Below are 26,143 nucleotides of genomic sequence, written 5' to 3'. Positions count from 1 at the left end.
TATGCATTTACCATACTAATTATTGTGATACGTTTTCAGAGACATTCTGGCGTGAGAACTTGTAGCACTGTGAGTTCTGGTTCTATTTGTTTTAGCAAAACCAACAGAAGGGGAAGACAAAATGTTTGTCATTCCTATTACGAGAACAGGATCTCCAAGAGTGAATAGTCTCTGTTTATTTGCTCATTTGAAAGGGTCCACTCTTGTTTGTGTGCTTTTCTCTTAAGAATTTCTCAGACGTAATCTTACTCCAGTGCTAAAAGACACACTGTAGCGATGATGTATCTGCAAAGTTGTCGAAAACAAACAGATAAATTACTCTAATCCAAGACAAAGTCAAGATAAGCAGCTTTCGAAATCCTGATAAACAATTACAGAACTATGACTGCAAACTGATCTTTACTCTAAATAATAATAATAATGAACAATAAAATAAAAATAAAGCTGCAAATCAAATCAAAACATCACATGACAGCACATATAAAGAAGTACTATACAAGCATGTAAGCAATTAAGTCAAACAAGACATTTAAGGGTGACAGAGACTTGGTGCCAACCGTTGGGATATACTGTGAGAGATTTATGATCTTATGTTTCCCCTGATACAGAGGAAATGGATTGTCAGCTGTTATGAAATCTGCTCAATTACTGGAATGGAGCATATTTCATAATAGCTGACGACCCAATCAATCATCCAACAAAATCAGCTCAAAGAGACCCAAAATATGATGTTTTCATGCTCACATTATTCATTATCAGCCACAGGAATGCTTTGGAGAAATATATAATCAGATCAAACAGTTTTATAATGAATAATTTAATAAAAGTTTAATTCATAAAAAGGAAAAAAAAAAAAATATATATATATTTGGAACAGAAATATTTGTAAGAGTAATGGTGGCTTAATGAGATATATTCAAATGTAATCAGGACTGAATATTTACATATAATTTAAATACATAATTGGCTGCAAATAATACTTTCTTTAGAACTCATAATATAAAAAGCAAAGCTATTAAACAAAACTATATTTTAAGAACATTTTAAAACAAACATAAATTATGATAAAAAGCAAAAAAATGTTATTATCATTAAAGAACAAGCATACTTTGGAAATGGAAATGACATAAATGAAAAAAATGTCAGTTAATTGCAGTGATTTGAAGGCACTTCCTTGGAAATAATAATTTACTCCAACATCTCTGGAGTTTCTTCTTTTATATCCTCAGGACCTGTGAGACATAGAGAATTGAACAGAAATGTATATTATATTTCCTTTATATTTTAAATCAATACTTTTAGGATTCGGTTACAGTTAGAAAAAAGTATCAGAAAGACAGCATACAAAATTAAGTTCCAGCAACTCAGCCTGTCTTACACAGAAACAATGAACTTCAGACTTGAATGAATTTCTCTCCACTTCAATGGAAATCACTTATTCACATCATAAAAGACAATTTAACCATTTCTAATTGATTCAGAGGGAAAGCAGTCTGAGCAACCTAATAAAGCCACCATAATTCACCAGCCCCATCATTTGACATTCAGATTGGTAATGGATTCTTTCACCTTTCACTAACAGGTTCTTTGAATGTTTCATTCCAGCAGATGATGTCACAGCACAGACTAATTCCAGCATCACAGTTTTGTGGTGAACAATTCTGAATATGTTTTAAATGAATAATGTTTGATTCTTTAATTCTGACTGAGCTCTGATTGACTTGCCAAGATAGTTATTTAATCATTTTATTACACAATCTAATATACAATTATTCAATTGTATAATCTATCAGAAAAAATTGCATTAAGCAATAGCAACTTGGCAAAAAGGAAAAATAACACAAGACAGGAAAAGTCTGCTATCCAAGCTTGTGCACTGCTTTTTATCAATTATACAGACATAAAGACGAAAATCTTAAGTCAAAATCAGTTTCTTTAAGGCATTATACATTAAAATTTTAATTGCCAGAACATGGACTCTCGGAAGACTTTGTTACATCACTTTGTGTTTAATTACTTCAAAATGATTGGTTCCTAGTTGCATGCATGTTACAATGCAAATTTAGAAATGGAATTTCTTGGAAATTCTTTTCTGCCTGTGTGAACCGTGCATTAACTGCATGCCTTAGAATGTACCAGATGGCCATGATTAAACTGACATTATATCTTACTCAATATTTCTTCTAAGGTTTCGGTTAAAGAAACATGCAAAACTTTCCCAACAGTAACCAGGAGCAGGCTCGGCTATCATGTTACAAATCTTGCAGTTGTCTTGTTTCAGAAAATTATAATAAATACACACATACACATAACAAATATGCACATAATAACAATATAAATACTCATATTTACATATGTTCATATATGTGTATGAATATTATTATATAGTATACTATATTATTTTATTATGATATTTTCTATTACTTTTTATATATATTTATTTTTATGAAAATTAAATGGAAGTAAGAAATTTAACAGGTTTTGATGTATAGAACAAAAGGCACTCCACATAAAAACAATAAAATTACTTACAAATTGCCAAATAGTTAAAAACAGCTTTGTACTTACATGCAGTTTCTATGACTGTGTGCAAAGGGGACTCATAGCTAGTCTTGTTAGCAATCGTGCACATCTTTTATAATCTGTCAGGGACAAGAAAAAGAAAACAGGGAATTTTTTACTTTCAGAATGTTAAACAGACACTGACACGCTGGCTCGAGTTGTGACATGAAGCAAACATCACCACTTCAAACGCACTGATGAAATTCAGTTTTAAGTGGAGCTCTCATGCCATCACGGGATGATGTATAGAGTATGAACATGGCTAAGGGTTAGATGGATCCCTGTAAATAGCTTAATCTCGGCTCCAGTAATGTACTTGATGGCCTAAAATGACTGTGTGGGTTCAAGCGCCACATGCTTCCACCCTTAATGGTGTTTGTGAAGTCTGAACATCCCATTGCTGTCCTGTTCCAAGCACCGTTGCTGTCATTTTCTCTCAAGGTACTGCCACGTTTCCCTCCCTCCCATTTAAAAGTGACAATGTCAAAGCAGAACTCAAACACTACAAAGTATCTTGAAAGTATATGGCATGAAACTGCTTTGGATTCGCTGTCACCATACATGAAACTTATCATGTTTCAAGTTTACTGCAGTTTAGGGAGCATTTAAGTTATAAAAATGCTCTGCAAGACAGAAACTCTGATTTAGGTATGAATTATTATGCTTTTGCCATTCCCAGTGTTCCTCATGGCTGCCAAGTCCTCAAACACAACTGGTCAGTTTTGCATGAACTTATTTACAAAGCTCACTGTATAAAAATAATATCTCATTGGTATACACATGCTGCACTCTCTTTACTTCTACTTGCAATAATTCATAGATCCTGCTTTAGACAATAAATATCCACAGTATCTAAGGCTGAATTTCACAACTCTTCTTTCTGTACGGAGAACCACAGAGGAGGGTCGTGGAGCAAGTTCACAAAACATCGCTGACCACTAACACACAAGTGTTTTCACTCAAGAAATGTAAAACAAAACACTTAAACGGACAATGTCTAGACGAAATAGGCATCAGTTGTGACCCAAAATATGAATCTGATCATCACTTTGGGAAACTATTGTCTTTTATTTTGTGAAATATAAAATGTAGTACAGTTGAAGAAAAGGAGACTTGATTCGTTTCAACATTTATGCTCTCTATACAGAGTAACACTTTAGCTGGGCCATTAGATAAGCGTTATTTAATGGAAAACTCTAAACCTCTCCTGAACACTATGAAGTCCATGAGGACTAAGGGTGGAGGAGCATTTTCGTTGCGGTGTAACGGCCTGTCAAAACTGTGGGGTTTTTTTTATTTCAGAAAAATAGAAACATAGGCAGCATTTCTAAAGTCTCTATAAAATAAACGCACACATATATAAGCAGCATAATACAAAATCAATTAAGATCATAATAACAGAATTCTAATTTGAATTCGCAGGTAAACATTTCATGCCTTCATTTCAAACATTTTCATGCCAAAATGAAGATTCTGTCATCATTTATTCTAAAAAAAAAAAAAAGATATAAAAACAAAATATATTTAAAGAACACTGGGGTACAAACAACATTGGACCCCATTTACCTTCATTGTATGGACAAAGAAACATGGAAACATTTTTCAAAATATCTTCTTTTGTGTTCCACAGCAGAAAAACCATACAGATGATGACATGAGAGTAAATGATGAACATTTTCAATTTTTGTTGAAATATTTCTTAGTTGAAGATATATGTATACGTACATGTTGGTCTGGAACATTCCCTTGTATTGTGATAAATTCTATGGAAATGTGTCCTGCATTCAGATGGAAACTTGACTGGTCCTGCTTGAAAAAAAAGTTTCAGTTATGATAAGGTTATAGGTTATAGTCAGATTAATTACTCTGGTGAATGAAATAATTTAGCTTTTAATTTCAAAATGTCTACTTAAGCATTATGCCTAATCTCACAAACTTGTACAAAGAAGATGGTAAAGTTAGCTGAAGGTGCTGTCACGGAGTCATTTTTTCACTTGTGCAGAAACCCGGAAGGAGAATAAGCGCATGCTAACACTTGACATGCCATCACAAGGGCAGAGACTTAATGATTCTGATTCTGGCAAAGCTCTTACAAAGTTTCATTGTATGAGCTTCTGGATAACAAATTTTCACACTAATTATCGTAGGTGAAAAAAGATTCTGCAATGAATAATCATCTTAAATGTGCTTTTCCTAACAACATTTGGCTGGAGTACAAAGTGTATTTCACAACCGGGCGGTAAAAACACTACCTAAGTTCACCTACTGCAGGCTTAACTTATTTGACTGGCTTTATGTTTTACAGGACGAAAACTGCTAATTTCTAATGAGACAGATTTAAAAATATGCCTATAATGAGAATGAAAACAGAGGATGTATTCAGAACGGATACTGAATACTGCACAGTATATATTGCATACTACTTTTTAAAAATAGCAAGTGAAACAGCTGGTCTTATTCCACAATCATCATTTTAAACAGAATGCTAAATTTCTGTCACATGACCTGGCTGCATTTGTCACATGACCTCATCAAGTTACATGTTGCATACGAGTCAATGAATGGTGTCTGGTTATTATCTTGGAGTTTATTGTAATCCAGTTTTGTGTAAAAATGGATTTTATTTTTGGCCGTCAAATCAAATAATGAGTCAATAAAGAGATATTACTTCTGTTTCATTCCTGACACCGGAAATGGAAGGCCAGATTGAATGCACTGCATTGTGGGATACAATATTCAACAAAGTAAACATGGCAAATGTAGCAGGTCATAAGAAAAATAAAATCCTCACACTGTGCACACACTGTATACATATTATACACTGCAGCAACAGTAAGAGTAGTTATTCTGAACATAGGATACATAGCCACACATCTAGACCTCATCTAGAGGGCTGCTTGAAAATGTTAATACTACAAGAAAGATGAAACATATTGAAATAGGTTGTTGTTTACCTGTGAAATGTTCTATAAATTTGCCTTTCATGCTTATGTCTCTTGGGACAATCTCTGAAACAGACAGACAAAAAAACAGTGTTAATGTTTTTGCCTTATGTACCACCCCAGCCTAATCAATAAGGCTCAAAACTAGTAAATATACCCCTTCATCGATATCAAATCGATTCTTTTAGCTTCAAATGTGTTCTTTTAACTCGTATAATACTGGATATTAATTTGCAATTTTGAATTAAACTGAAATAGGCAATTTATACTGTGGGAAAACAAAACAGACTAACCATAGCTTCCTCTCAAACTGAAGCAGTTTGAAACATAGAAGCTGTTATTGCATTTACCTTGAGGTTGGTTGGATCGGAGACATTTGATGGATGAAAACAGGAAAGAGCATTGCATTTTAATAGAGAAATCTGTCTCTGTCTGCATATATTATTAGATATTCCACTATAATTTGTGACATCCAAATCAAAATGTTTTTCTTTTCTTAAAAAATATGGAACTGTGTTTCATTAATGTAATATATATATATATATATATATATTAGTGCTGTCAAAAGATTAATCGCATCCAAAATAAAAGTGTTTGTTTACATAATATATGTGTGTGTACTGTGTTTATTTATTATGTATATATAAATACACACACATACAGTAAATATTTTCAAAATATTATTTTACATATTAATTATTAATAGTATATATATATACACAAAACAAAACTGAAACTACTCAAGTATCCCCTTGGGTAAGTGTTTAAGGAGTTAAAAAACACAAAGTCTCTGCCAAGTGGCAACTATAAAATATGTTTGATATTCATCACAACTTCAACAGAAAATTATTGCCGGTATATAAAACACTGAGATTTCTGTTTTAAGTTAATGGTGAGTATTAAAAAAAGAAATATTACAAAGAGACAACTTTGTACAATATAACCGTTTACAATATAACTATTTAGTCTGGGAATGATTATGTCATCAGCTTGCATCCAGCTTAGTCACTGAATACACTGTCTAACACATGGCATGAAGTCTGCTTACTTAGCTATCTTTATAGGGACGTACCACTGACATCTATTATTAGTAAATTTAATGAAGACATTCTTCATAAACCATTTGTTTTGTCGACGACCTCCCCGAAAGTTTAGCAAAACTGAAAACATAACTTTGGTGTGCATCAGCCCAAAATTAATGATGAATTTACAGACAGTTTGTTAATAGTCTTGTAAATACTGTTAATAGTCTGTCAGATCTCAAACTCATAAATGCTTGCAGCAACAACCTCTTGGAAAACTTCCACATGACGATGATATAACTGATTACAGTCATATATGCCATACATGACTAAATGATTGACGTAAGAAAGACGGACAGCCATTTACAGCATAGATGTAAAATGCAATCCCAGATTGATAATCCAGCACTCAGTAAATCTGCTAGAGGCTTGGGATCCTTGCTAATTATGTACAATCTGTGGCCCGCCCGACCCTGGGACACCGTCCCCACATGTAGACCATATCAGTTCCAGCCTATCGGAGTAAGGAGATTATTGCATGCAAAGTTGTAATGCCTATCAATGTCAGGTCCACAAATCCATGCAGCAGCTAATTTTAACCTGCCTCAGAATGTAGGATAACCAACAATGCTTTATGAATGAGTTCCTCTTTCATTCAAAATACAGTGACTTCCTACATTTTTGATGCCTACACTGATCCTTCAACTGTGGGCTAATCTTTTCCAATTTTAATAAGAGAATCGAAGAGATGATGCACTATCAAACACCTGTCAATATAATTCCGGGTCTATACGCGTGTCGTCACACCTGAGTCTTACATAAGATGACTAAATGCCTATACTAATGGGCTGTTCTGTTCAGAAGGGTACAGTACAATGCAGTGTGTTGATTGTTTTGATTATATAAAGGTCCATGATCAACTCAGTTTTCAAAACTTGCATGTTTTCACTGGATTAAAATCACTTTCATTGCAAAACTTTAAAGGCAGTAAACTCAGTCAAAGGTCATTCAGATCAGCAATAGCAGATGTTTATGGGTGTAAAAAAAATTTTGGCACATGATTTCTGTGTAACAACACACGTCAATCAGTGTTTTTTACTTTTGATATGGCTAAGACATTTAAATAGCAAATTCTGAATTCTGAAAAACTTGCACTGGCACTGTCAAAATTTCATGAAATTTGTTTTAGTCAAATTAAGTAATGGGGGTGTCACAGCAGCGAAGAAACCACGTAATAGCGCAACAACTTTTTTGTCTGTATTTGAGTATAATGAACTATTCCCAAGAGTAACAGAAATGCTAAAATACCTCTGAACACATCAAAACACTGGTCAGATTCTAGACATGGAACATTCAGTAGTTGCTGTTAAACAAATATTTAGTTGAGCACAAATGTTAACACTCTTTGGCAGTTTTCAAAACTTGCATGTTTTCACTGGATTAAAATCACTTTCATTGCAAAACTTTAAAGGCAGTAAACTCAGTCAAAGGTCATTCAGATCAGCAATAGCAGATGTTTATGGGTGTAAAAAAAATTTTGGCACATGATTTCTGTGTAACAACACACGTCAATCAGTGTTTTTTACTTTTGATATGGCTAAGACATTTAAATAGCAAATTCTGAATTCTGAAAAACTTGCACTGGCACTGTCAAAATTTCATGAAATTTGTTTTAGTCAAATTAAGTAATGGGGGTGTCACAGCAGCGAAGAAACCACGTAATAGCGCAACAACTTTTTTGTCTGTATTTGAGTATAATGAACTATTCCCAAGAGTAACAGAAATGCTAAAATACCTCTGAACACATCAAAACACTGGTCAGATTCTAGACATGGAACATTCAGTAGTTGCTGTTAAAACACATATTTAGTTGAGCACAAATGTTAACACTCTTTGGAAAATTACACCAATAAGCAAGTATTATTATTCCAGCATGAACTATATCAAGTACATAACATTTAAATGTACAAGTAATGTTCATTGGGTTCAGTGAAAGATATTTCAATGAAATGAAATTATATATATTAATCTTCACATAATTCTGCTATATTTGCTGTATTAACATGAGACTCAAGTTGACTCAAGACTCAATGACCATGTTAACCAGTACAGATGTAGATGGGGCTCTTATCTATTATGGAGGGCTCATCTATTAATGGTGTCTCAGAAAGCAAGAAAGTAATGGACAGAGATGGACATGCATCTGGCTTTTGTTTAAAACAATCCATTCTTGTTGGTATACAGAGGTCGAATGTGACTGCACAACATGTTTTTAAGTTATCACTAGCAACATTTGCTAGGGGACTGGGGAATATAACATTATAACAGTAATTATAAATAAGTAAAGACTAGGCCTACTGAGCATCAAAAAGTACTAAAAAGTCAAATGTTATATGGGTGAGACACATGGAAAAGTCTTTGCCTACACTGTAGATATAATGTGCAATTGGGAATAATTTATTTTTTTAGTGTGGTCAGGTTGATGAATCACATGATTTTTTTGTTTTGTTTTTTACTTAGTAATAAACCAGTTAACCAAGTAATTATTCACAAAGTGCAGATCATCAGCACACACACCATTACATGACAACCAGCATCACAAATTCTCAAGCTTTTAAACTTGTCTATGAGCAGTCCTTAGATCTACACAGATGATTTCAGCATTATGTGATCTGTCTAACAAGACATAAGCATTCATTTTACTACCCTCTGCAGATCAAAAGAGTGTCCTTTAATCCAATTTCATGTCTTTTTTTTTACTGAACGTTTCAAAATTATTCAAAGAATACAGGTTATGTTACTGTCTTTGCAATTCATTCAAGTGTACGTAAGGCAAAATATGAACAGTTGTCCATGCAATAAGTGATTAAAGCAAAAAAAAAAAAAAAAAAACTCCCATTAACAGGAAGGAGTTAATGCCCAGGATTACTTTTGTATCATCACCTGATCTCAAATCAGCTTACCTATTGGTCTGCTGTTGTTGGACAATTGTGCAGTCTTTTCACGAGAGGAAAACTTCACATCTTGAGATACAGAGTAGAGGCCACTGGTGACGCGCCTGGACGCGGGCTTGTCCCCGATCACTTGCAGGATTAGGTTAAGCAGAGTTTTCCTTTCCGACTCCTTTACCTCCTTGCTGTCCATGCACTGGCTGGAGGTGATGAGCAAAAGAATCATACTCAACAATATGTGCCATCTCTTCTCAGCCCGCATGGCTTTCCAGCCTGATAAACGAACAAAACAAGCAAACATAAGTCATTACATCCTTGTACTAAAAGTTGACCGTGCGTAAAATACGCAGATGTCAGAGCAGTTGCGCAGTGGTCCTGTGTTTATGCAGTACATATTACATCCAGATTCGAGTCCGACCTAAAAGTCTAGACCTGTCTAAACTCTATACTTACGGCAAATAAAGGTAAAACTACATAAATAAATAATAAAATGGTGCCTACATGTACATGAAATGACCTAAATCCAACTATTCTGTACTGTCTACATGTTTAAACTTTTCGAAATCATAAAAATAATCAATTCACTTTACTATAATGATAAAGTATGTACTCACATAAGCATAACATAAATAGAAATGTACGCGATTATATATTGGTAGGTGCTTCTACCTCTAATGATGTGCACGCAAAGTTGTCAGAGAAAAATATATCTTCCAACAGTTCCTGTTGTCTCGTGTCTTTCTTGAGAACATGCGTCTTGTTTTTATACGTCAAGTGCGAAGCTTCTGGAATGTAATACAATCGATTTCGGGTGGGTGGCAAATGTAGACATCTTTCCCTTAGGTTTTTTCCCCCTCAATTCGTGGTCAGTTCCTTTGACATTCGCCCCTCCTTTTGTTTCAAATCCATCACAGAAGTTAAGATAACTATAAAAAGTGTCTCAAAACTCCTCTCTGCGATTTATTAAAAGATTAATAGCTGGTAGAGGGCTGCACGCGTAAATGTTCTTGGAGATATCCATCGCGCCATGTACCCCCAGGGAAATGATGGGGAAACTCAGTTATCCATATATCCAAATATACTTGCTTAAATGTAGCTGAGCTGTGAAATTATGGGGGATGGGGGGGAGAGAGACACGTCACCCGCGGTAATCTACGCCCCTGAGTACAGTATAGTTATTTATTCTTAAAACACTAATAAAAAATGTAACCTATACATAAATACCAAACAAACGTACATTTTGACTAAAAGAATAAATAAAAATAAAAAAAATTATTGCAAATTATAAAAATAATAAGATGAAATGCACTAACAAAAAAAACAAACAAAAAAAAAGTAGACACCTTGTAGGTGAAATGAAAAAGTCTGGGTGGTGGACAATCTTAAAATAGTTAAATTATAGTGGCAATAATTAAAGTGACAATAGTTTAAAGCTGTGATCTATCCATAAACCCTAGACTGATGGCATTAACAATCTATCCATGGAATCCCTGGGTGTATAAAAGTTGTAAACCCCTTCTCTGTTGAATCCATGTAAAAGTACAATGTGAAAAGACACACAACAGCTCTAGTTGCTCTCGCTGAACCTGCTTTTCATATGGGAATTTGAAGGAAACAGCCTTTTTCCCTCTTGACATCAAACTTTACACATGGTCATGACAATGGAATAGGCTACTGCATTTTCGACATTGCAAAGCTTAATCTCAGCATAGATATAGGATAAGTGTTCGCTGTCCTGATATAGTCTTTAACCCATTACCTAAGACATATGATTATTGGAATGCTGTAGTCTTCTTACGACCATTGGATGTATTAAAGCCACATTTGAACAGTTACAGACAAGTAATAAAGATGATGTACTTGGCGACATCAAGCGGCCTGTTCTCAAACTACAAGTAACATTGCCTTACCCCCAACCCATCTCCCGGAGTCCCATATTATATGTGCATAAAAAGCATCTTTACAGTTGTTAATAGCTGTTAAACAGAAGAAGCAATTAAAAGATGTGCATTTCAGATTTATCTTGTTACGGTTAATGTTTCAAACTTTTGTCTTACGTCACTGTCAACGGTAACAAATGACATTTCCACTAATTTGGAAATTTAGAAATACAGTAAATTACTTAAACTAATTCTAATCTCTATTTAGGTGTTTAGAGGTTTCATGCAAAGAAAAATGACAAAAAGGCTGCGTGAAGAGGAAATGATATTTCTTGGAATGGTAAACTGAATTATGTACTACTACCATTCAAAGGTTTGGGGTGGTTAAATTATGTTAATGTTTTTGAAAAATTTTGAAACATCTTATGCTGACCAAGGCTGCATTTATTTGATCAAGTATACAATAAAAACAGCAATACTGTGAAAAATTATTACAATAAATAAATACAAAATATAGTTTAAAGTGCAGTTTATTCCTGTAATAGCAAAGATGATTTTTTATTAGCCATTACTCCAGTCTTCAGTGTCACATGAGCCTTCAGAAATCATTCTAATACTGATTTGGTGCTCAAGAAACATTTCTTGTTATTATCAGTGTTGAAAACGGTTGTGCTCAATATTTTTGTGGAAAACATGATATTTTTCAGGATTATTTGATGATTAGAAAGTAGAATAAAATCTTTTTGATATAATTTTTTTTAACAATGTAAAAGTTTTTTTACTGTAATTTTTGTATCAATCCTTGCTGAAGGTAAGGTACTTTTTGAGTACTTTATTATACATGCAAAGCAAAAGTATGTGCTTTGTATTAATAGTCATAAGTAAATCATAAATATTTGAATGAAGATCATTGCGCTTCTACAGCTTGACTACATGTTGAGTGTACAACCACCATGTTGCCACCAGTAGATGGAACTCTAATACTGTTTCTTTTCATTTCATTCTCTGACTGTGCCATCTTCAGGCCATTGATCCAAAACTGTCCTATCCATCCCAAACCGAGCTGGATGCCCTAAACAATGAGGCCAACAGGCAGATCAGGCAAGATGAACATGAAGATGACTATCAGAAATCCATTGGATCTGTTATTTATCAGCTCAGGGAAGTGGAGGGTCCAGAAATGAAGGAGACCATGAAAGATCAGATCTGACAGTTGTTCATAGAGTGCCGGTGAGTGGGATCTCTTGCCAAAGGTTGCGCACAGTTTATATTACCTTGGTGTTTTACTGAGCATCTTTTAACATAATTTAACATGAGCACTTGTGAATAGTGATGCAACAGGCTCATTTCCTGACTAACCAGAGGAGGATGGAGGCTCAGCCCTTATAATCACAGAGAAAACACCTGAGGAGGTAAACGTATTGACATAATTAGAATACATGTTCATCTTTGACCAAAAACTACAGTATAGAAAAGGCTCAGTAGAATTACATTTGTTTGGGGTGTTCATTATCTATACTGTTCAGTATGATTATGATTAAATAAAACTAGAATACACAGTATGAAATGTTTGTCATGTTTTCGTTGACAATCATGTCTTCCTTTGAAGCTGGCAGAAGAACTGGCAGCAAAGGAGGAGGAAGATGTCAAGAAAAAGCCGAAGGGCAAGGAGGAGACAAACGAAAGGAAAGAAAGGGAAAGTCGATGACGAGGTAAGAATTGAGGACCTGATATGTGCTTAAAACGACATATTCTAAAACCATAATAACAATGATAAAATAGGAAATAGGAAAACACTGCAAAGAACATTACTGAAAATGTGTGCCAAGTATTTCTCTACTGTATATCTCATTGAGTAGTTTTTTTTATATGTAACATATGCTGTAACTGTATTATTACAGGAGGAAGAGCCTGGACTGAAGATGCTACCATCTGCCTATCTGGCAGATCTTGAGAGGGGACACGAGACTTTTTCTGGCAAGAAAAATTTAAGAATTAAACATTTATGTGTATTATAACAGCATATCAGTCTCAGGAGAGAGGGTGTGAGCGTGACTATCTCATCTGATCTGCAGAGGTTTGGAAAAACAGAAACGAGTCCAAGAATTTTACTCAAAGACACGAGCTGGAGCTGATCAAGGAGGAGAAAAGAAAAGAGAATGAGGTGGAAATAAGAAAGCAGGCGACTGATGGTTCATTGAATGTCTTTTAGCTTGTTGTGAAACCACAACGACTGCTGTTAAACTGCTCTGTGTACGTGCTGTTTTCCATTTACTGCTGTTTTTTTTCTTTTTAAAGTCTCCCTGAGATCAAACATTTAGGGCCATGTGTCCTTCACAATTATTGTCATTTTATTAACCTTAGTGCTAGCTCTCAGAGACATTGGTTTTTGTTGCTTGTTCAGGTGGATGAACTGATGAGACAGGAACTGGCTAATTGGAAGCTGGCTGTGGATTAAGGAAAAAGCGGAAAGGTCAAGGGTGCTGCAAAAGTACAGTAAATCACTTCTGTTTACATGGATTTACTGGATAACATCAGAGACATTGACTGTACAGTATGTCTTATGTTACACAATGTAATTGAAGAGATAAAATGAATGTCTTTATTCACATTTTGTTTCTTACTGTACAGAAAAAGAAGGCATCAAAAAGTGAAAAGAAGAAGGACAAAGACCTTACAGCGGATAGTTTTTTTTAGTTTTTTTTTTAATTTGGAAATTTGGAATTCTCCACCATTAAAGGGATAGTTCATATCTTTAATTACTCACTGTCATTATGTTTCACACCTGTGTGACTTTCTTCCATGGAAATCAAAAGGAGAAATTTCTAATAATTGTATTGAATGTTTTTTCAATGCAGCTGAAATGAATAACGAAGGGGTAGGCAAGTTCGGTCCTAGAGAGCCGCAGTCCTGCAGAGTTCAGCTCCAATCCTAATCAAACACACCTGAACAAGCTAATCAATGTCTTCAGGATTACTAGGGCTATAGGAAGGTGTTTTTTTTCAGGGTTGGAGCTGAACTCTGCAGGACTGCGGCTCTCTAGGACCGAACTTGCCTACCCCTGGACTAAGGCTTTCAAGCTTCAAAAAACACTCACAAAAGCATCATTAAAGTGGTCCATACTGTGTGACTTTTGAACTATATTTAGAAGACTTAATATATAGAACCAAACCAGTTGTATAAACCACTTTTATGATATCCATTCACTTTCATTAAATGGAAATGGCAGAATATCCCACAGAAATTCCAATTTTTTGTTCCACTGGAGAAAGTCATACAGGTTTGAATATGAATATGAATACATAAGTAATTAATGACATTTTCATTTTTGGGTGAACGTTTCCTATAAACGTTAAATAATACACTACTGTTCAAATGTTTGGAGTCAGTAAGATATATCTTTTAAAAGGAATGCGTTACTTTTATTCAGTAAGTATGCATTAAATAGATCAAAAGTGACAGTAAATACATTTACAGTGATTTTTAAATAAATGCTGTTCTTTTCATCATCAAAAGAGTCCTGAATGAAACGATCAGTTTCCACAAAAATATTAAGCAGCACAAATATTTTCAATATTGCTAATAATAAGAAATGTTTCTTGAGCACCAAATCAGCAAATTAGAATAATTTCTGAAGGATCATGTGACAATGAAGACTGGAGTAATAGCTGCTGAAAAAATTAGCTGTGCCATTACAAGAATAAATTACGTTTTGAAATATATTAAGATAAAAAAAAGTTATTTTAAATTGTAATTATATTTCACAATTTTACTGTTTTTCATGTATTTTTGATCAAATAAATGCAGCCTTGATGAGAAATGAGACGTCTTTCAAAAACATTTAAAAAAATCTTATTGACCCCAAACGTTTGAATTGTGTATATTGAACTCATATTAATCTCTCTCTCTCTCTCTCTCTCTCTCTCTCTCTCTCTCTCTCTCTCTCTCTCTCTCTCTCTCTCTCTCTCTCTCTCTCTCTCTCTCTCTCTCTCTCTCTCTCTCTCTCTCTCTCTCTCTCTCTCTCTCTATCTCTCTTTATCACCAATGAGTCACTGTTTGAAGAGCTGGTTGAACAGGAATTGCTGAAAAAGGCAGATAATGTTAAACTAAAAGATTATCTAGGTATTTACAATCTGTTTATGATTCTCCTTGAAATACACATATTTTGAAAAAAAAACAAAAAAACGAAGCAAACACTTCTAATGGTTGTTTGGCCCTTTCATAAGTTAAAATGGGTTCATAGGTTTCTGTAAGTGTATACACAATTTACTAGACACATCTTCTCTGTCATTAAAGGGGACTTTAGCTACCTCGGCACAACTCTACGACAGTCTGACATTGAGCTTATGCCGTCCTTATCTGATGTTCGGCAAGTTGTAGCTCTCTATGCTGTCTTACCATTAGGTGAGTAAATTGTTTGCTCAGGATTTGAACACTTTTACTTTAGAAATGTTAACTTCTTCATATGATGTCAAGCTGGCCAGCTAAATGGATAAAATAAAACATTTCCTCGTCCTATAGGTTCCCAAGCAGTGCATGAGAAGGTTCCCCTGGTGAAGACCATGCTGGTAGTAGGGCGTCAGGGGTGGGTAAGAAAATGTTGGTCCATGCCATCTGCCAGGAGACTGGAGCCAATCTGTTTGGCCTTTCACCTTTAAACGTGGCTGGAAAATACCCTGGCAAGAGTGGATTGCAGATGCTGCTGCATGTGGTGTTTAAGGTAAAGGTTAATTTGATATTGGCCTAAATCTGTGATACTGGCCTGCAAATTGTTGATATTTTGATGTACTCTTTACTCTGTATTCTATTTAGGTTGCCAAACTGATGCAGCCTTCTGTAATATGGATTGGAGAAGCTGAAAAGATGTTTTACAAAAAAGTACCAAAAGATGAGGAGGTGGTAAAGTGTGTAACCCACTTGTGATCTGTCTAGTGGTGAAATGACATGTAATGAGCTGTTTCCTTGGTTTTAATTCTGGTACACAGTTAGATCCGAAGCGTCTGAAGAAAGATTTACCCAAGATCCTTAAGTCCATCAGAGGAGAAGATTGTGTTTTAATAGTAGGAACGACAAGTGATCCACACAGTGCAGACCTGAAATCCTTGTGCAAATTCTACAATAAGATCATCCTCATACCTCGGCCAGATGCATCAAGATATGGTAAGCTAATTGCTCACCAAGGCTGCATTTATTTGTTCAACAATACAGTAAAAACAGTAATATTGTGAATCATGATTACAATTTAAAGTAACATTTTTATTGTAATATATTTAAATTAAAATATTTTATATTTAAATATATATTTAAAAACAATTACTGACCCTAAAGTAGTACACAACATACATACAGTATATCTTCTCTATATCTTTTACATATTTTTTTTTCACAGAACTGGTATGCCAAGACTCCCCTTGGAAAGAAGAGAATTAAAGCTTCCTCAGGGAAAGAGGGTGATGAAGAGTCGTCAAAAACAGGAGGCAAAGGTGGCAAGAAAAAAAGGAATAAAGTAACAACATAAGTGTTAACATGAGCAACCACATTACCACATTTCCCTGCCTTCACCAATAAATGTATCAATTTGCTTATGACATCATTATCTTATGACAGTATGCATGTTTATTGTTCAGTTGTATATTAAAATCCAAATTGAGGGGTGGAACAGAGCTTGTGGGTCTGTAAATACTGTATACAGATACCATCTCCATTAAAGAGGTACGGCATGTCTCCTAGTCCATAAAACATGAAAAACATGAAGTGTGAAAAATATGATCACAGGGTTTATTGTACCTAACTCACTGTACTTCAGTACTTCAAACTAAGAAACATTTCTTATTATTATCAGTATTGAAAACAGTTGTTCTGCTTAATATTTTTTTTGTGGAAACCGTGATTTTTTTTTTCAGGACTCTTAAATTAATAGAAAGTTCAATAGAACAGCATTTATTTAAAAATAGATTTTTTTTTGTGGAAACCGTGATTTTTTTTTTCAGGACTCTTAAATGAATAGAAAGTTCAATAGAACAGCATTTATTTAAAAATAGATTTTTTTGTAGCAATTCTTTAATGTCACTTTTGATTAATTTAATGCATCCTTGCTAATTAAAAGGAATAATTTCTTTATATAAACCTTACTGAACCTATTTGTTGGCAAGATCTTCACAATTGCACCAGCCTGCTAAAAATGTGTGTTGTTTCCAAGAATTCTTCCTGGGTCTGCTGTGGGTTGTTGGGGTGCATACATAGAGGTGAAAAGACAGTACGTGCTTCAGATCAAGGATAACTAATGGGAGAAGGGGATTTTGTAGCCCCGGACACGTGGAGCTGTGATTGGACTGGGCTGAAACTGAGACAGCCCCCAGACTAGGGTTTAAAGGATTATCTCAGATCAACAAATGGACAACAACCACTCTGTCAAAGCAACCCAACTCAGTTCTGGTAAACATGTAGATCTGCATATTTAATTGAAGTAGAACTTGGGCAGTGCACTCTGATTTCACAAAGTTGAAATTGAGGTTTTGGTGCCTCATTTCACTTATGATTTTGATGCAGGTGTAAGCTGCACAACAGCATCAACATCACTGATGTCCTGAAGGTCATGCTGTTTTCGCTCTCCCTATAATTACACTTACGTTTCAACTGTGTCATGGGTACTATGGATTGAATTTAGCCAAATTGCTTCACGTAATGTGTATTTCTAAGGCATGATTCTAAAACACAATGACAATGTGTATATAAAATTGAGTCTATTTAGATTCATTCAAATGTTCAAGTTGAACTGCTAAGAATTATAATCATAAGAATTATAATAGAGTGCAATACAATATAATAGTGTGAGCAACAAGGTGACTTCGAACTGATTTATGGCTCTCGATAAATCTGTTGTCAGCAGGGTAGAGAGAAACAGAACCAAAGGACATGTGAAACTTGCAGAGATGGGATCCAAACAAGGAGCTGTGAGCTTAGGTGAAGTGTTCAGCTGTTTTGTCAAGTTCTAATTTCACCTAACATCCTCACATGGCACTGGTTCCTTAACAAATTGCTATTTATATGGCGTCTTCGGGCCGGTGGTGATTTTGCATCCATGTCACTTTGAGTTGATATTTCATCTGCACATGCTTGGTGGATGTCTGCAACTCATCAGCCAGACTTGACGCCTGGTAAATGCAACAGACCTGCTGGTTTATTCAGTGAAAACAGGTAAAAAAATTAAGTTTTAAAGGTGAAATGCATTTATTTAGTCACCAAACAGAATACCAAAAAGAATGACAGTTTTCGAACACGCTTTAAGCGCTTCTCCCTTTCAGTCAGCAAAAACAGGTAGTTCTGCCCCCAAACTCATGCCATTGGTTGAGCCAATTATTATGTCAACCTCACCTGGACTTGTGTATGGTACTGCTAGTAACATAGAAATGACACAGTTCATTGTTTTATGCAATTATTATGCAAGCATTATGCAAGACAACCCACTACAAATCTATGCAGTCTATGTCAGTGATGTTAAAATTTTATAGACTTTTTATTTACTTGACAAAATGAAAAAATGTTTTAAATCCAATTTTTCCTCATTTTACAATTTATTTTTAATGAAAGTTTTTTTCTTTTGAGATGTTCTCTAACAAAGTTCCAAAAGAACAAACAATGGAAAAATAATTATTGAATTGTCAATTAGCATATGCAAGTAGAGACATTGCACTTGCAGCTTCGGTTGTCAGAATGAATCCTGCTCTTTTCACATAACAGCTTGATTACCAAAGACACTGGATAGTCCTGCAGTATGGGCATTCAGAATGATCTAACAAGAGATTTCACGACTGAGTGACCGTTAGGATCTTTTAATCTCTTGTGACCTTTCCAACTCAGTTGTATTGGCAACTATCAGAGAAATATGATTCATGAACTTAGGAACCTGTGCTATTGTGAATAGCCTTTGGTCAACACAACAATAATCAATGAAATCTTTGGGAATCAACTTTAAATCAAGCCTGTGAATCAGTTCCTTTGGGCTCATTTGTTAAAGGATGTATAGTCAGTTAATGATGAGATGTAGTAAATGTTATGAACCAAACCATCCTTTGAGAAAGGTGGGTAGTACTACTGTTCAAAAGTTTGGGGTCAGTAAGATTTTTTACATGGTTTTATTCAGCAAGAATGTATTACGTACACTGATCAAAAGTTACAGAATATTTCTATTTTAAATGAATGCTGTTGTTTTGGCCTTTCTTCTCATCAATGAATCCTTAAAATATTATGCAGCACATATTTGCAAAATTGATCATAAGAAATGTTATTTGAGTAACAAATCAGCATATCATTATGATTTCTGAAGGATCATATGACACTGAAGATTGGAATAATGGATGCTGAAAATTAAGCTTTGCAATCACAGGAATATATATATTTTTTCAAATGTATTAAAAAACAGTTATTTGAAATTGTAATTGTTTCACAATATTATTGATTTCCTGTATTTTTGATCCTGCAACCTTGGCGAGCATAAGAGAATTGTAAAAAAAAAAAAAAAAAGTCCTGATCCCAAATTTTGAATGCTAGTGTAGCAAGTTTTAAAGGTGACACAGGAAATTATTGGTTACCAAAAATTGAGAAAACACGTTTTTGTTTCCCACAGTGCCTCCAAGTATTACAACAAGGCTTTAGAACTTGTAAAGGGACAAGATGTGCAGTTCAAGTGCTCCACACAATCTGCTCCTTTACCATCAATACGGTAAAACTGGTTCCATTCACTCATATAAATGCAATGGCATGTACATGGTCATAAAAAAGATCAGACAATCTATATTTACAGATGGTTTAAGGATGGCACTCAGCTTGAGGATAACAGGAAACACCAGATTCAATCTGATGTCCAGACAGGAATTCTCACTCTCACCATAAAAAGAGCTGAAGAGGCAGATCTTAGTCGATACCAGTGTGAGGTACCAGAGTCTTCTGCTACTTTTCAATGACTTCATATCATATATGGATCCCTTTATATACTTTTTCTCTGTGTTTATGATACAGCTACAGAATGAAGTGGGCAGTGCCAAGTGTAAAGCTGAACTGCTCCCTCCAGCACCATTACTTGTGACTATCAGCACCCAAAAGCAATCACAAACCACCCCAACTCCAGGTAGGATGAAGGGGAATGTGAACAGCAAGTACTATTTAAAACAGAGAAGGTGTGCATTTGCCCATTAAGTCTCGCCATGTGGTGGAGAGCACCAGTAGGCTTTGAAGGAGCACATACCACAGTCACCTCAGATCCTGACTTCCTCCGTTCCCACCCATTCCTCATGTTCTGTCACTGAAACTCCAGATCTCCTGAATGTCCATTCCACTCCTCTAACAACTAGCTCTGTAGTCTGGAGACCAAAATCATATGTTCATAAAATGTACTTTAATGTTGTGCTGAATTTCACCAACAGTTTCCCATTTTCAGGAGCTTCTTGGTCTGGAAGAAACCTTTGATGGGATCACTCAAACTATCAAAAACTTCTTTGGCCATCTTCATAGAGGCATCTGCATTGCATTATGTCGCTGGAAACATTTACTTACATTATAATATTAAATTTGTTATGTACATTTACAATACCGTTCAAAAGTTTTGGTTTGGTAAGATTTCTTTATGCTTTTGAAAATGTTTTGTTATGCTTATCAAGGCTATATTTATTTCAAAATAAAGTACAGTAAAAACAGTTGTGAAATATTATTACAATTTAAAATAACTTTTCTATTTTTAATATATTTTAAAATGTAGTTTATTCCTGTGATGTCAAGGTTGAATTTTCAGCATTACTCCAGTCTTCAGTGTCACATGACCCTTAAGAAATCATTGTAATATGCTGATTTGGTGCTCAAGAAACATAAAAAAAGGCAACATTATCAACATTTCAATATTTAAATGTTGAAAACAGTTGTGCTTCTTAATATTTCTGTGGAAATTTATATATTTTTTCAGGATACTTGGATGAGTAGAAAATTATAATTTATTTTAAGAATTCAAAGAATTTTGAGGCATTCATTTGAAATAGAAATATTTTGTTATTAAAAATTACTATATTGTCATTTTAATTTAATTTATTGTGCCCTTGCTACATGAAATTATTAATTAAAAACCTCACATTTTTGAATGGTAGTGTATGGTTATTTGTCTTTAATTCATACATTCATATATCAACTTCATATATAATTTGTAAATCGTATTATACATAATGTATTCTTTAATATATCATACCTATGTGGTTATATGTTTTAATGTATACATTAAGTGGTCCATAAGCAGCTTTTGAACACTTGTCAATCATGTGCATTTCCACATCCAGATTAACACACTTTCCATCCCATTTCCTTTATAGTCACAGAGCAGGAGACTAAAGATCTGATCAAAATCATCATGTAAGTGTCTTCACATAGATGCCTCAGCATTTTGCATGCATGCTACTCTCCCTTTTTGTCTTTCTTTCTGTCTCTTTTCTTCTCCTTGTCCGTTCCTCATATCTGTTTATATACATGTTCTCACGATTTCTTAGTCAGTGCATGCTCTGCTAAAATGTCACATCCATCTTCAAAGCTGGTTATGTGCTAAGACTCAAGCCTTGCTGCAGACAGGGCCAAGTGGCTCTTTGCGCTGCTTGTGAGGCAATGTGACTGTACACATGTGATCTGTGACTTAAAACACTGGTCGAGAAAGGCTATGACACTTCTTGCTCTGTGTTTATACCTGTCATTATCAGGGTAATCTGTTATTTCACAATTGAGTTTAGAGAAGAAATGAAAACAAATATCCTACCATATTCCTTAAAGCTAATTGTACCACCACAGGTCTTAGTGATTGAGTAATTACATTAACAATTTTAATATTTTACATCAATTTTTTTTAACTGCACTATTAATGTACTGTACACTCTAAAAAATGCTGGGTTATATTTAACCCAGCATTTTTTAGAGTGTAAGTACAGTTATTTATTATTATAAGGTACTGTATTACTTATGGCATTATCTAAAGCATTATCTCATTTTTTAAATATATAAAATTCTTAGATTTATATTTAGTATTATTAGTATTATATTATTTTGCAATATACACTGCTATTCAAAAGCTTGGTGTCATTAATGTTTTTGAAAAGTCTCTAATGCTCACCAAGGCTGCATTTATTTGATCAAAAACACTGTAGAAAAATTAATATTGTGAAATATTATTACAATTTAAAATTATTTTAATATATTTTAAAATTGAATTTACTCCTGTGATGGCAAAGCTGAATTTTCACGCAGCCATTGTTTCATTTTTTTTTTTTATCGAATAGAAGGTTGCAAAAGAACAGTGCTTATTTGAAATAGAATAATTAAATAATTAAATAACATTAATGTCTTTTTTCTCTAAAAAGAAAAAAAGTTGTTTCCGAATAAAGTTATTTAAAAAAAAAAAAAAAATCTTATTGACCCCAAACTTTTTAACGTTAGTGTATGTTTAATAAAATTTAACGAGTTTGACAACCTAATTGTTTTCAAATAGAGCCCCAGTTCGAAGGTTGGCCCAGTTCCTTTGTGAAGAACCTGTTTTATATGCTCTTTCAGCCTGGATTTGCTGAACCGTGAGTTTACATACAGAAATCAAGAAAAGGTTCAAATTATTATTCATTGTTTTTAGGTCCAGTTATATATTCAACAGGTTCTGGAGGGTATTGGATACACACACAGCATCTTACATCTGGATATCAAAGTAAGTGATTATACTTACTTTATATTAGTAGGTACTATAGTTATATTACAGTATTATTAGTATTATAAGTAGCATTCATTTAAGCTTTAATGTATTACAATAAATTTCACTGATAGGATACTAAAAGATAATCCTTTTCTGACATTGGACTAATTGGTGTCTTTGGTAAAGACATCTTCTGACCTGTGGCTGTCCTTCTAACATTTTGCCAAACTTATTTTTAAACCTTTTCTCTGCAGACAGATAATATCCTAATGGTGTCCTCTGCGAGAGAAGACATCAAAATCTGTGATTTTGGCTTCTGCCAGGAAATTGACAACTCCAGACACCAGTACAGCAAGTTTGGGACACCTGAATTTGTTGCTCCAGAAATTATCCACCAAGAACCTGTGACTATAGCCACTGATATCTGGTAAACAAACTTTCGTCATTTGTAGCAGATTGTGGTGAACAAAATTTGTGATGTTCAGAAAAACAATTCTGTCCGCTTGATCATTGTTATTTTTTATTTATTCCAGGTCAGTTGGTCTGGTTACTTACTTATGGTGAGTGCATTGAAGAAATGGAGCAAGCAGATATTTTTCTTTCTATTTTCTCTGTATGCTGCAATTCTGTATGTCTATAAAATCTAAAAATAATTGTACTGTTAGAAAATATTGAATGTTTTCTTTAATATTGCTTTTTTCTCGGTAGCTTAACATGCCACTGTCCTTTCTTCAGGGAGAACGATCGTGCCACACTGATGAAGGTCGCTGAGGGTGTGCTGTACTGGGACACTCCTGAGATCATAAGCAGAAGTGCGGAGGCACAGGACTTCCGGGTTCTACAACCAGACCCAGAGTAAGAACTGCTTACATGTGTGTATTTGAAGTTTTTGTGAGAAGCAGTACATAAAGTTGCTTTGTTTCACCCTCTGCATCTGAATGTTTGAGTCATGAGTAGTTTCAGGTAGGTAGTCATCTGTGTTTATACCAACAAGCAAACATAAAATAAGCTGTGTGCACAAATAGAATTCACGTTCATCAGAAATGTGATTACTTTTAGGGTTATTATGAAGATGAAGAACCTGAGGACATAAATACCAAACATTTTTAATCTTTTATTTCAAGAAGAAAATGGCAGGTAAGATTTGAAATGATTTCCTCTGCCATTGAATGTCTTCCTACACTTTTCTGTGCTTCTTCCCTTTTCTTTCAGCGTTCCTTGACATGTCTCGACTCGGTTCTGACTCTGAGACCGAGCCCAGAGTTGTTGGAGGCTCCTCTGCGTGACATTTCAATTACTGCTGCAAGGAAGACCCAGGAGCCCAGAAGCACCTCCCTGAGTAGTGGATCCTCCTCAGAGTTTGATGAGGCAGATGCCTGGGACTTCTTCCAGCAGGTGAGCCAGGAGGATGAAGATGATTTGGAAGAAGAGGAAGAATATGACCCATATGCTCATGTGTCAAAGACGCCCACAGTTCTAAAACAGGGTGAAGATGACATGCTTATTGGTGAGGACCAAAGTCACAGCAGCCCGCTGGTGATTCCCATGACCACACCATTAACAGAGCCGGTCAGTTTGGAGAGGAGGGAACAGTAGCCCCTATCTTCACCTCTCTGAGTGAGATGAAGTATTGAATCCCATACCACGTTCGTTGTAGCCTCATGTCCAGGCTGCAAAAGCAGGATGAGAAAGCAAAGAGTTGCTTCAAAGATATGCCTCAGCCCCAGCTCTACAAGCCAAACCCCCTAGTGGGAAATCTTCTAAGCCTGGATTCATGAAGATCTTCCACAAGCACTTGTGGGCTAGCCATTCTTCTCCTCAACTAGAAGGCTCAGAAAAGAAACAAACAGAAGGAGCATCCTCAGACCGCTCTTTTAATCCTGAGGAAGAAGATGCGAGCTTCAGCCTCTAGCATTAAAAAACTGTTTACCCCACAGTCCAGCAAGGAGGACGTAAAGAAGAAGAAAGGCAGTAGGCTACTATTGTTGCTTTAACACAGTTGAAAATACACTATTCAGTTTTCAAAAATACCTTTGCTTGTGCATAATAATTATATCTCAAATTCTTTCTGATAGGACCAATTGTGAAGAACCCCTCCCCTGTCATGACAGAGAAAATGACTTGCCCTGCAACTGTACCAACCGCCAACTCATCCGAAAGTCCTCACAAGAAGTCCAAATTGTTCTCGCTGAAAGTGACGATATTTAAGAAAACCAAAGGTTAAACAACTAAAAAAAAACATTAAACTGTTCCATATAATTATTTATTGTAGATACACTACCATTCAAATGTTTGGGGTCTGTAAGATTTTAAGATTTTAAAAAAAATAAGTCTTTTATGCTCACCAAGGCTGCGTTTATGTAATTTATTCCTGTGATGGCGAAGCTGAATTTTCAGTATCATTACTCCAGTCTTCAGTGTCACATGATCCTTCAGAAATCATTCTGATGTGCTGATTTGATGCTCAAGAAACATATTATTAATGTTGAAACCACGATACATTTTTTTTCAGGATATTCTGATGAGTAGAACATTTAAAAGAACAGAAATCTTTTGTAACATTATAAGTGTCTTTATTGTCCCTTTTGTTCAATTTAAAGGGATAGTTCACCTTCAGTTGCTGGTCCCCATTGACTTCCATAGTATGGAAAAAAAAAAACTATCGCAAGTCAATGACGTCTGAGAGTGCAAGCGCCAGCTGCAGCCAGACCCTTCTCAGTCAATGGGGACCATCAACTGAAGGTGAACTATCCCTTTAATGCGTCCTCACTGAAAGTATTAATTTAGTTTAAAAAAAACTAACTGACCCCAAACGTTTGAATGGTAGAGTATTTCATAAAGTTGAAATTGAAATTGTTTTCTGATTTCCAACCAGAAAATCCAGTCAAACCATCCAGACCAGATGTCATTCAGCTAGCAGGGGGAGGTGCTCTTGTGTTCTGCAAGCCTGTGCTGTCCAAAGAACTTGTCACATATTGTATTCAGTATAGTGTTAATGGTAAGAATACATACTCAGACTCAGAAAAAGATATTATAATAAATCTCATTCTGTATTATGAGCATTTGTATTGTTTTTCATTGT

General features: G+C 34.9%; 1 protein-coding gene and 1 pseudogene across 3 annotated transcripts; one reads left to right on the top strand and one right to left on the bottom strand.

Moving 5' to 3' along the window:
• Window positions 1–1,108: 1,108 nt before the first annotated feature.
• LOC107699942 (protein FAM150-like) lies at window positions 1,109–10,583 on the bottom strand. 3 transcript variants are annotated; one of them, XM_016501398.1, is made up of 6 exons: window positions 10,119–10,583; window positions 9,490–9,750; window positions 5,517–5,570; window positions 4,288–4,371; window positions 2,569–2,642; window positions 1,109–1,232 (listed from the first exon to the last, which is right to left on the bottom strand). In XM_016501398.1, exons 2-5 carry the CDS (start codon window positions 9,737–9,739, stop codon window positions 2,578–2,580), a joined length of 453 nt encoding a protein of 150 aa, XP_016356884.1. In that variant the 5' UTR covers window positions 9,740–9,750; window positions 10,119–10,583; the 3' UTR covers window positions 1,109–1,232; window positions 2,569–2,577. The 3 variants fall into 3 exon arrangements, with proteins under 3 accessions (XP_016356884.1, XP_016356902.1, XP_016356893.1); XM_016501416.1 differs by having other exon boundaries at window positions 4,288–4,368; XM_016501407.1 differs by having other exon boundaries at window positions 10,147–10,583.
• Window positions 9,738–24,657, top strand: LOC107700476 (IQ and AAA domain-containing protein 1-like; annotated as a pseudogene).
• The last annotated feature ends 1,486 nt before the right edge of the window (window positions 24,658–26,143 follow it).

This window comes from Sinocyclocheilus anshuiensis, unplaced genomic scaffold, assembly GCF_001515605.1.
Source record: "Sinocyclocheilus anshuiensis isolate Anshui unplaced genomic scaffold, SAMN03320099.WGS_v1.1 scaffold477, whole genome shotgun sequence".
NCBI classification, from domain to species: Eukaryota; Metazoa; Chordata; class Actinopteri; order Cypriniformes; family Cyprinidae; genus Sinocyclocheilus; species Sinocyclocheilus anshuiensis.
The sequence above is the reverse complement of the archived record's forward strand: the minus strand, read 5'-3'. Positions and strand labels throughout refer to the sequence as shown.

Coding starts and splice junctions, on each gene's coding strand:
- LOC107699942 (XM_016501398.1), bottom strand. CDS start 9,739: ATGCGGGCTGAGAAGAGATGGCACATATTGTTGAGTATGATTCTTTTG. Junction 5,571..9,489: donor CAACAACAGCAGACCAATAG/GTAAGCTGATTT, acceptor TGTCTGTTTCAG/AGATTGTCCCAAGAGACATA. Junction 4,372..5,516: donor ATTTATAGAACATTTCACAG/GTAAACAACAAC, acceptor TTTTTTTTCAAG/CAGGACCAGTCAAGTTTCCA.